This window comes from Rhinichthys klamathensis, unplaced genomic scaffold, assembly GCF_029890125.1.
Source record: "Rhinichthys klamathensis goyatoka isolate OS25496 unplaced genomic scaffold, OSU_Roscu_1.1 h1tg000019l_1, whole genome shotgun sequence".
Taxonomy (NCBI): domain Eukaryota; kingdom Metazoa; phylum Chordata; class Actinopteri; order Cypriniformes; family Leuciscidae; genus Rhinichthys; species Rhinichthys klamathensis.
The window spans coordinates 6,512,394-6,523,006 of NW_026606570.1; the positions used below are offsets into that span (position 1 = coordinate 6,512,394).

A 10,613-nucleotide genomic window follows, 5' to 3' on the forward strand; every position below is an offset into this window, starting at 1 on the left:
ACTGACCTGACAAATCAGCTGCAATGGGGTAGAAACACTTGGTGATATTTAGGGGGATTGAAGTTCAGTAGTGACCTAAAAACCTCTTTCCTCTTTGAGAGTTTTTAAATGGAATCTTTTCTGCACTATGTTTAATTAAACCCATTTAATAAATGAATGCTTCTGCATAATCTCAAAAACCAATGCTGCATGGTCTTTACATTACACTATTTTCATTTGAGGAGGATCTTGTTCTCTTTCCAGACATATGCAAGGTTTTTACTGAACATTTCCTGTGGCTTAAGGCTTCGATAACTAAAAAATGGCACAGACCTTTTGTTGCTATGGCAGATTTGTTGTGATACAACTCAATGAGAAGCATGACATCATTTTCCACTACCAGAAAAAGACACAATATTACAGTGTGGAGACAACCACAGTATCCTGAGTGACCCACATAAAGTTAGCATGTCTGCCTTTTGGAGGGATGTGCTAACTGTTTCAAGGTGCATAGCTTTACACATTTTCCTGTATAAATCAATGTCTCCATTTACAAGTCATATCGCCTTTATTAATCACTGGAGGAGTTTGTTTCACTGTTTTAATATACACTTAAATTATTATTAAGTTATTATTTTTAAGTGACGATTGTATGTACAGGTCCTTCTCAAAAAATTAGCATATTGTGATAAAGTTCATTATTTTCCATGATGTAATGATAAAAATTTAACTTTCATATATTTTAGATTCATTGCACACCAACTGAAATATTTCAGGTCTTTTATTATTTTAATACTGATGATTTTGGCATACAGCTCATGAAAACCCAAAATTCCTGTCTCAAAAAATTAGCATTTCATGAAAAGGGTCTCTAAACGAGCTATTAACCTAATCATCTGAATCAACTAATTAACTCTAAACACCTGCAAAAGATTCCTGAGGCTTTTAACCCCTTAAGTGTCACCGTCCCACAGGTGGGACGTTTGCCACTATATATTTAAAACAATAATATCTTAGTAAAAACCTAAAGTAATATTGACAAACTATATATCATTTGAAAGCTTAAAATCTCTAGTTTTCAAATTTGGTGGCTGTTTTCTAAAATAAATTACAGAGGAGCAGTAATTTATCAATTTGCAACAAGAATATTTCATATTCATTAGGAGTATTTAGGCCTTTATTTTGAAATAGCAATAAACATGAAAAATTATGAAAATTTGGTAGAAACCTCAGTTTGTTTTCATGCCAAGAGTTCAAAAGATAACACCAATTCCATTTTATGAGAAAAAAAGGTCTGAAAATGTTTTAAATATAAAGAAAAATATTATGTATTCTCGATTTGTGATGTGGCTGCGAGCTATAATGCACATATGTGGTCTTTTTTATGCATTTATTAGAGGTTTAATTCAAATCAAATACTGCCAAACCACCCATACTACTTCTGAATAGGATGTCTACTTCATAAATTGTATGAAAATTATGGAATTACATGGTTCAGATCACTCAAAACATATATGAAAATGGAGGCGCCCTTATATGGGCAGTAATGGAGTCTGGTGTTCACCTAGTGAAAAAGTTGGGTACTGCGCCCGAATAAAATCTTACTGTAAACTCATTTTTTGAGATATCAACCTAAAATTTGGAACACAACTTGTTCAGATTTTTGGCTTTAATTTCCTTGCAGTTTTAGAGTAAAATATGTTTTGTAATATATATATTTTATATAAAATATTAATAATTATATTTTTACATTAAATAATTTCATAAACTTAAACTTATATAACTTTTTTTCTGTTTCATTTTTAATAATTTCTACACTTCTACAATAATCTGGAAAATGTCTGGAAAAAAACAAGACCAACCATAGGTCAATATTCCAAAGCATTCTTGAATTACAACCATTTAAGTTTGGATAATTATTTTTATGTCTATGCGAAAAAAGGGGGGGTGACAGTTATGGGGTTAAAAACTCCCAGCCTGTTTCATTACTCAAAACCGCAATCATGGGTAAGACTGCCGACCTGACTGCTTTTCAGAAGGCCATCATTGACACCCTCAAGCAAGAGGGTAAGACAGAAAGAAATTTCTGAACAAATAGGCTGTTCCCAGAGTGCTGTATCAAGGCACCTCAGTGGGAAGTCTGTGGGAAGGAAAAAGTGTGGCAAAAAACGCTGCACAACGAGAAGAGGTGACCGGACCCTGAGGAAGATTGTGGAGAAGGACCGACTCCAGACCTTGGGGGACCTGCGGAAGCAGTGGACTGAGTCTGGAGTAGAAACATCCAGAGCCACCGTGCACAGGCGTGTGCAGGAAATGGGTTACAGGTGCCGCATTCCCCAGGTCAAGCCACTTTTGAACCAGAAACAGCGGCAGAAGCGCCTGACCTGGGCTACAGAGAAGCAGCACTGGACTGTTGCTCAGTTTTTCATGTCATTCGGAAATCAAGGTGCCAGAGTCTGGAGGAAGACTGGGGAGAAGGAAATGCCAAAATGCCTGAAGTCCAGTGTCAAGTACCCACAGTCAGTGATGGTCTGGGGTGCCATGTCAGCTGCTGGTGTTGGTGCACTGTGTTATATCAAGGGCAGGGTCAATGCAGCTAGCTATCAGGAGATTTTGGAGCACTTCATGCTTCCATCTGCTGAAAAGCTTTATGGAGATGAAGATTTCATTTTTCAGCACGACCTGGCACCTGCTCACAGTGCCAAAACCACTGGTAAATGGTTTACTGACCATGGTATTACTGTGCTCAATTGGCCTGCCAGCTCTCCTGACCTGAACCCCATAGAGAATCTGTGGGATATTGTGAAGAGAAAGTTGAGAGACGCAAGACCCAACACTCTGGATGAGCTTAAGGCCGCTATCGAAGCATCCTGGGCCTCCATAACACCTCAGCAGTGCCACAGGCTGATTGCCTCCATGCCACGCCGCATTGAAGCAGTCATTTCTGCAAAAGGATTCCCGACCAAGTATTGACTATTGAGTGCATAACTGAACATAATTATTTGAAGGTTGACTTTTTTTTTGTATTAAAAACACTTCTTTTATTGGTCAGATGAAATATGCTATTTTTTTGAGACAGGAATTTGGGGTTTTCATGAGCTGTATGCCAAAATCATCAGTATTAAAACAATAAAAGACCTGAAATATTTCAGTTGGTGGGCAATGAATCTAAAATATATGAAAGTTTAATTTTTATCATTACATCATGGAAAATAATGAACTTTATCACAATATGCTAATTTTTTAAGAAGGACCTGTATACACGTTATGATGTCAACACTTTAAGACTTACCTGATGTTCTATGCTTTGATTGTAAAAGTGCGGTAAAATTTTACTATTGTTTGGTGAATTATTGAAAAATCCAATCATTTTAATATTTCGCATGCGGGAGAAAGCTTTTCCTTACTGATTTCGTAATGGGTTGACCTATTAAGAAACTGTAAAAAATGATATGATCAATAAGTTATGACAACATATGTTTTTACATTGCTTTAACTCATTGAAATAAGTTAAGCTTTTTTTTAAAAACTTTTTTAAATATACTTTACACAAGGTTCAACCAATTTTTTAGTCAGTTTAATGTAATTTAAGTTGAAATGACTTAAACAAAATATTTTTTTTACAGTGAATTGGTTTTAAAAATGACATTGCTACACTTGTCAAAAGAAAATGAAACAAGCTAATGTGACCTTAACTTTTACTGCTTTTTAATGCAATTAGATTTGTAATGAATCACTTGAGTCTGTGGAATCCATATGCAGCGTGTTTATTTAGAAAAGAGGGGAGAAACGGTCAGAGAGAAATAATGCCGGTAACGGCTGAATGAAGAGAAGAGGAATCCAAGGAAAGACACCAGGCAATGATCGAGGCGGGCTCCAGACAATCGAAATCCAGTATCCAGGCAGAGAGTCGTGCAAGCGGCGAACAGGCGAGAGGCAGAGTCCAGGCAGAGAGTGGGTGCAGGTGGCGGCGAACAGGCGAGAGTCAGAGTCCAGGCAGAGGTTAGTAAGCAGGCTGCAGACAATCGTGAATGGAGGTCAGGATAGGGGAAAGCCGGGAAGGTAACAATCAAAGGTAAACGCTCGGTAATGATCACAGGAGTAATGCAAAACTTCGCAGTGTTTGAGGAGCGAGTCATGGCTAAATAGCCCAGTGAATGAGGAACAGCTGAGAGGGTGATTAGGACTGAAACGGAGTTTGTGGGAAATGTAGTGCGTGGAGGAATCAGTATTCGGGAGATGGTTCCCTCTGGATGCCTGAGAGAGAAGTTACCGACCCTGTGGTTGTGACAGAGCCCCCCTCCTGTAAACGACTCCTGATGCGATGGAGCTGACGACGTCGAGGGCGACCACGATTTCGAGGAGCAGGCTTGTGTGGGAAGGCTCGATGAAAGTCCGCCATAAGATTGGGATCTAGAATGTCCTTGGCCTCGACCTAGGAACGCTCCTCTGGACCATACTCCTCCCAGTCGACCAGGTACTGGAGGGTGCGGCCCTGACGTCTGGAATCAAGAAGTTCATTGACTCGAAAAGCCTCCTCGCCCTCTACCAGGATGGATTGCGGACTGGACTCCTGGGACCTCTCCTCTCTCTCTTCATCAGGGCCGGTAGCGGGTGACACATGGAACGTAGAAGCAAAACGATAGTGTCTGGGCAGGTCAAGACGGAATGATACAGGGGTGATCTGCCGTGTGATCTGGAAGGGACCCAAGTAGCGCGGGCTAAGCTTTCTGCAGGGGAGATGCAGATGGAGGTCCCGGGTGGATAACCAGACCCACTGGCCGGGTTGGTACGCTGGGCCAGGATGAAGGCGACGATCTGCTTGCTCTCTCTGTCGGCAAACGGCCTGCCGCAGGTGAACATGGGCCTGGTCCCAAGTCTCCTCGCTTCGTTGCATCCAGTCATTAAGGGCTGGGACGTTGGTGGGTTCCCCAGACCAAGGAAAGAGGGGCGGTTGGAATCCCAGAACACACTGGAAAGGGGTAAGGCCAGTAGCGTGCTTCCGTATGGAGTTCTGGGCATATTCGGCCCAAATCAGGAAGCGACTCCAGTCCTCCTGGTGTTGGTGGCAGTAGGAGCGCAGGAATCGAATGACCTCCTGATTCATGCGCTCAGCCTGGCCATTGGACTCAGGGTGGTGGCCCGATATGAGGCTGACGTTTACCTGCAGCGCTTTGAAGAAGGCCGCCCAGACTCGAGAGGTAAACTGCGGTCCCCTATCCGAGACGATATCCTCCGGAAGGCCGTAGAGTCGGAAATCCCAGGTGCACAGGAGCTCGGCGGTCTCCAGGGCAGTAGGTAGCTTGACCAGGGGTACCAGGCGGCAAGCATTGGAGAATCGATCTGTGACAGTGAGAATGGTGGTGTAGCCATTGGAGACGAGGAGGTCGGTGATGAAGTCGATCGCTATGTGGGACCAAGGGCGTTGGGGAATGAGTAGAGGTTGGAGTAGACCGGCAAGTAATTGACGTGGTGATTTCTGAGTACAGCATACTCGACAGCGTCGGATGTATGTAATGGTATCTTGTGTGAGGCTCAACCACCAGAAGCGGTTTCGCAGGAGTTGGACGGTGGCCGTGATTCCCGGGTGACCTGAGCTGGGGAGAGAATGGACCAGCTCCAGGACCTGCTTTTGGAGGATTTCAGGGACAAAGAGTTTACCTGGTGGGCAGGCTGATGGAACTTTAGACTGGGAGTTCAGTTGTTCCAGTTGAGGCCAGGGTTCAGAACGGTTCCGGGTTCCTCTGGTGCAGAGTCGTAGTCGTACTGTCTGGATAGGGCGTCAGCTTTGACATTCTGGGAGCCCGGACGGTAGGTTACGGAAAAATGGAACCGGTTGAAGAATAATGACCATTGAGCTTGTCTGGGGTTCAATCGTTTGAAAGTGCGTAAGTACTCAAGATTCTTGTGGTCAGTAAAGACGGTGAAGGAGTGTCGAGCTCCCTCTAGCCAATGCCGCCACTCCTCAAAGGCTGCCTTCATGGCGAGGAGCTCCCTGTCCCGTAGTTCTTAGTTCTTCTCCGCAGAGTTAAGCTTACGGGAGTAATATGCGCAGGGGCGCAACTTTGGCGGTGATCCTTGACGTTGTGAAAGGACGGCGCCTATTCCCGTATTGGAGCGTCCACTTCAACTACAAAGGGCCTCTGAGGATCTGAATAGGACAGGATGGGTGCTGTGGCGAAGCGTTGTTTGAGGTGATGAAAAGCTTGGGTTGCAGACCCGTTCCAAGGGAGACGGTTGATTCCCTTCTTGATCAGGGACGTAAGAGGGTTAGCCACTGAGCTGAAGTTCCTTATAAACCGACGGTAAAAGTTGGAGAAGCCAAGGAAGCGTTGAAGTTCCTTTAGGGTGGCAGGCTGTGGCCATTCAAGGACTGCACGGGCCTTACCCTCATCCATGGCGATGCCCTCTGGGCTGATTACATACCCCAGGAAGGCGGTGGATGTCTGGTGGAACTCACACTTGTCTATTTTGGCATATAGTTGGTGTTCGAGGAGCCTCTGAAGAACCACTCGGACGTGTTGCACATGATCGTTCAGGGTGTCCGAGTAAATTAAAATGTCATCAATATAGACTATAACTGTCCTATGGAGCATGTCTCTGAATACATCATTGATAAACGACTGGAAAATTGAAGGACTATTGGACAGGCCGAACGGCATAACCAGATATTCGTAGTGGCCGGTTGTTACGAACCCCTGTTTTAAAAACGCTCGTTGATACAGGGGTCAGCAACATAAAAGGAGACGCGAGGAAAAATGCAATACTAAAAATGTATTGTGAGACAAAGGAATGATTGCACAAACTCACATCTCTCATTCTCCACTCTCCACAGGTAACAATAACACTTAAACTATACTAAAATCAAAATATACTTAACAGAGACTAACAAATAGATCAAACCAAAAGACAAGAACATCACGTAGAACACAACGTCTCTTCAACGGCTGGCTGGGCATCATGACATGCACGGAATTCACCGTTGTGTGTCTCATCCTGTTTCACACTCCCTTATATACTCAGCAGGAGCCATTAGAGCAACGGGACACAGGTGCGCAAGGGCGGAGCCTAGCACTCAGAAGAAAGAAAAAGAGACTAATCAGAACACTAAACAAATACACCATAATACAAATACAACACTCATAAGGCTTAGGCCGTAACACCGGTGTTGGTGGAAAAGGCCGTCTTCCACTCGTCTCCCTCTCTGATGCGGATGAGATTATATGCGCTGCGCAAATCTAGTTTGGTGTAGTACTTAGCAGTTCGTAGCATCTCCAGAGCAGCTGGCACCAGCGGCAGAGGGTAACGGAACTTGACAGTTATGTTATTAAGGGCCCGATAGTCGATGCACGCCCGGAGACCCCCGTCTTTCTTCTTGACGATGAAAAAACCGGCTGACGCCGAAGAGGTGGATGGGCGGATAAAACCTTGCTCTAACTCCTCTTTTATGTATTTCTTCATAGCTTCTGATTCGGCCTGAGAGAGAGGGAATATTCGGCCCTTGGGAGGTTCGGAACCGGGCAGCAGATTAATGGCGCAGTCGCTGGAGCGATGAGGCGGTAGATTCGAGGCTTTTGATTTACTGAAGGCCTCCACTAGATCATGGTATTCACGGGGCAGAACTTCTAAAACGGAATTTGCGGGGGGTACAGCCACTGAACGAACAGCCAATGGAGAGATATGGTTGAGGCAATTGGCGTGACAGGTGTCGCTCCAGCGGAGGATCTCGTTGGTCCTCCACCCGATGTGTGGTTCATGCTTACATAGCCAAGGCAGACCGAGAATGACTGGAACGTGTGGGGAATTGAGAACGTAGAATTGAATGGTTTCATAGTGTAGTGCTCCAACTTGTAAAGGGAGCTCCTGGGTGACGTGAGTGACCTTGCCTGAGCCTAGCGGCCGCCGGTCGATGGCTTCGCCTGTGAGAGGAGAAACACAGCGCATCAGCTCAAAATGATGTAGCAAAGCAAAGTCTCTAGACATGAAGTTTCCAGCGGCCCCTGAGTCAATTAATGCACTCGTGGGGACTTGGCGGCCAGTGGCCCAGATTACAATGGATACGGACACACACGAATTCAAAGGGTCAGAAATCAGACTCACCAGTCTAGATGCAGCTGGTCGTGGTTGTGCAGGGCAAGTGAGGCGCAAGTGACCTGCCTCACCGCAGTACATACAGAGGTGGTGTGTGATCCGTCGCTCGCACTCCTCCTCAAAGAGATGGTAAGCATCGACCTGCATAGTCTCGGCGACATCAGCCGGCATGGTCTCTGAAGCGCGAGGTGACGGAATGTGCCGAGGGGTCGAAACAGAGCGATGGCTCGCTCGGCGTGATCGAATCAGATTATCAATCTGAATTGCAAGGTTGATGAATTCATCAAGGTCTCTGCCCTCATCCCGACAAGCCAGTTCAGATTGGAGCTCATGTGTTAAGCCTCTACGAAAGATTGCTTTTAGTGTGTCGTTAATAGGGGTGGGCGATATAGCCTCAAAATTATATCACGATATTTCAAGAATATTTGCGATAATGATATTTATGACGATATAGAAAATCTTTTTTTTTTTTTTTTATTACGTTTATTTCGCCTAAATATTTGCTCACTCATTGTGTTTTTACAATGGGGTAATTTTGTTGTGTTTACACAACACAAGGAAGCTTGATTTCAATCTTTGAATTAAATTGAAAAAAGTAGCAAAAATCTATACAAAAAAAAAAGATACAAATAAAGAAAAAAGTTTTTGGGTAGGTCTAACTCTAGTATTCAGAAATACTATAGAAAGTGAATAAAGTATTCACATGTAAAATAAGACAGTCTTTTAGTTCTGATTCCTGAGTCCTGACTAAACGAAATACATAGCCTATTAATTCTCATTCCTTACAATTAAAGCTATCTTTTGTTGTTTTGACGACAACATTAATGACAGACACATGTGGCTGCTGTCACTTTTACTGCTGGTGCACTGATCCATTACTGTTTTCATTATACTGTCTGTCACACTGTCACGTGCGTTTTATACATAACCGACTGTGTTCACGAGTATACTTACCAAGTCCAGAATTTTGACACAATTTTGCGTCCCCCCCCCATTAAAGCGATATAATCCGGGAAAAATTCCTTTTGTTACTCGCGAGTTGTTTGTGAGGCGGCTTTACTGTATGTATGCACGCAGAGAAACACTCTCCAGAGAGTCTCCCAGAGAGCACGTCAGTAGCCTACTGGATAGTTTAAAATCGCTTGAATGTTTAAACTGATAAGACTTAAGAAGACGTGAAAATTATAAACTTTAGTTGTGATGCACTGATGGCCCGATTGTGCAAGTGACAATTCAGTTATGTCCCGACTCCTAAACGCGAGAGTGTGGTATCGCCACCTGCAGCGCTTGACTCTTGCCTTGTGCAACACATTTTGAGAGACGAGAAAGAAAAGACGCGGCAGCACCGCTGAAGTGAACACTCAAGCTGTTTTTGAAATTGCGTCTCGGAGAAAGTTTGGTGTTTTTTTTTTTCATTTCTATGAAATGTTTTGTTTTCCACAAATTCTGTGTTGGGAATTTTCTAGTAATCAAATGAAGACATTAAAACATAATTTATCTTTTATATAAAATTTTTTTTGTCAAACAACATGCGGCACAACTGAGCTTTACACTGTTAAAATTACAGCATAGAAGAAAACTTTTGATTATTCCTTAAAAAATAAATAATTAGTTAGATAATAATTTATTATTATTAGTGTTAGAATTATTATTAAATTGAGATACCTAAATTCTACTGTACAACAGTAACATATTATCATATTGTCCAGATCACAGAGACCATCATGTTCTAGTGAGAATGGACAACACGTCAGTGGTCTCTGACATCAACCATCAGGGGGTCTGAGGTCGCGCACCCTATGCAAACTGCCGCACCAGAACCTCTTGTGGTCACAGGGAAAATAGCCATCTCTCAGGGCACTGTACATCCCTCAGCACCTGAATTTGGAAGCAGACATACTGTCGAGGCAGGGGCAGAGACCCGGGGAATGGAGAGTCCACCCTGAGACGGTGGAGTTAATTTGGAGGAAGTTCGGACGAGCGGACATGGATCTGTTTGTGTCTCGAGAGATGACTCACTCTCTGTTATGTTTCTCTCTCACACATCCAGCTCATCTGGGACTGGATGCCATGGTACAGACGTGGCCGAGGCTGCGTCTGTATGCTTTTCCCCCGATAGCTCTGCTCCCGGGAGCTCTGAAAGAGTACGCCAGGACAGGTTTAATTTTCTTTTGGTAGCCCCTTTCTGTTCGGCCCGAGTATGGTTTTCAGACCTGTTAGCTCTTTTAAATGGTCTTCCTTGGGAGAGTATTTCGCAATACTTTCTGTAAAGCTGCTTTGAAATGATGTGTATTGTAAAAAAAGCGCTGTACAAATAAACGTGAATTAAATTGAATTTCATATTTCACCCCCTGCCGGAGATGTGGAAACTTTGGGTCTGGCCTCTGAGGGGATCAGTTCCTGAATGCAGATCTCTCCGCCAAGGTGGTAGAGACCATACGCAGTTCTAGAGCTCCCTCCACGAGGAAACTTTATATTTTAAAGTGGAGTATTCACTTTATGGTGCAGAGGGCATAGTTTGGATCCAATTAACTTCCCAGTGG

General features: G+C 43.7%; 1 protein-coding gene across 1 annotated transcript; it reads right to left on the reverse strand.

Annotated features, from left to right (window-relative positions):
- Positions 1-6,080: 6,080 nt before the first annotated feature.
- On the reverse strand, positions 6,081-6,641 carry LOC130072931 (uncharacterized). The gene has a single exon (XM_056238258.1). It carries the CDS (start codon positions 6,639-6,641, stop codon positions 6,081-6,083), a length of 561 nt encoding a protein of 186 aa, XP_056094233.1.
- Between the last annotated feature and the right edge of the window lie 3,972 nt (positions 6,642-10,613).

Excerpts from the sequence above, each read along its gene's own strand:
- LOC130072931 (XM_056238258.1), bottom strand. The coding sequence starts at position 6,641 with ATGCCGTTCGGCCTGTCCAATAGTCCTTCAATTTTCCAGTCGTTTATC.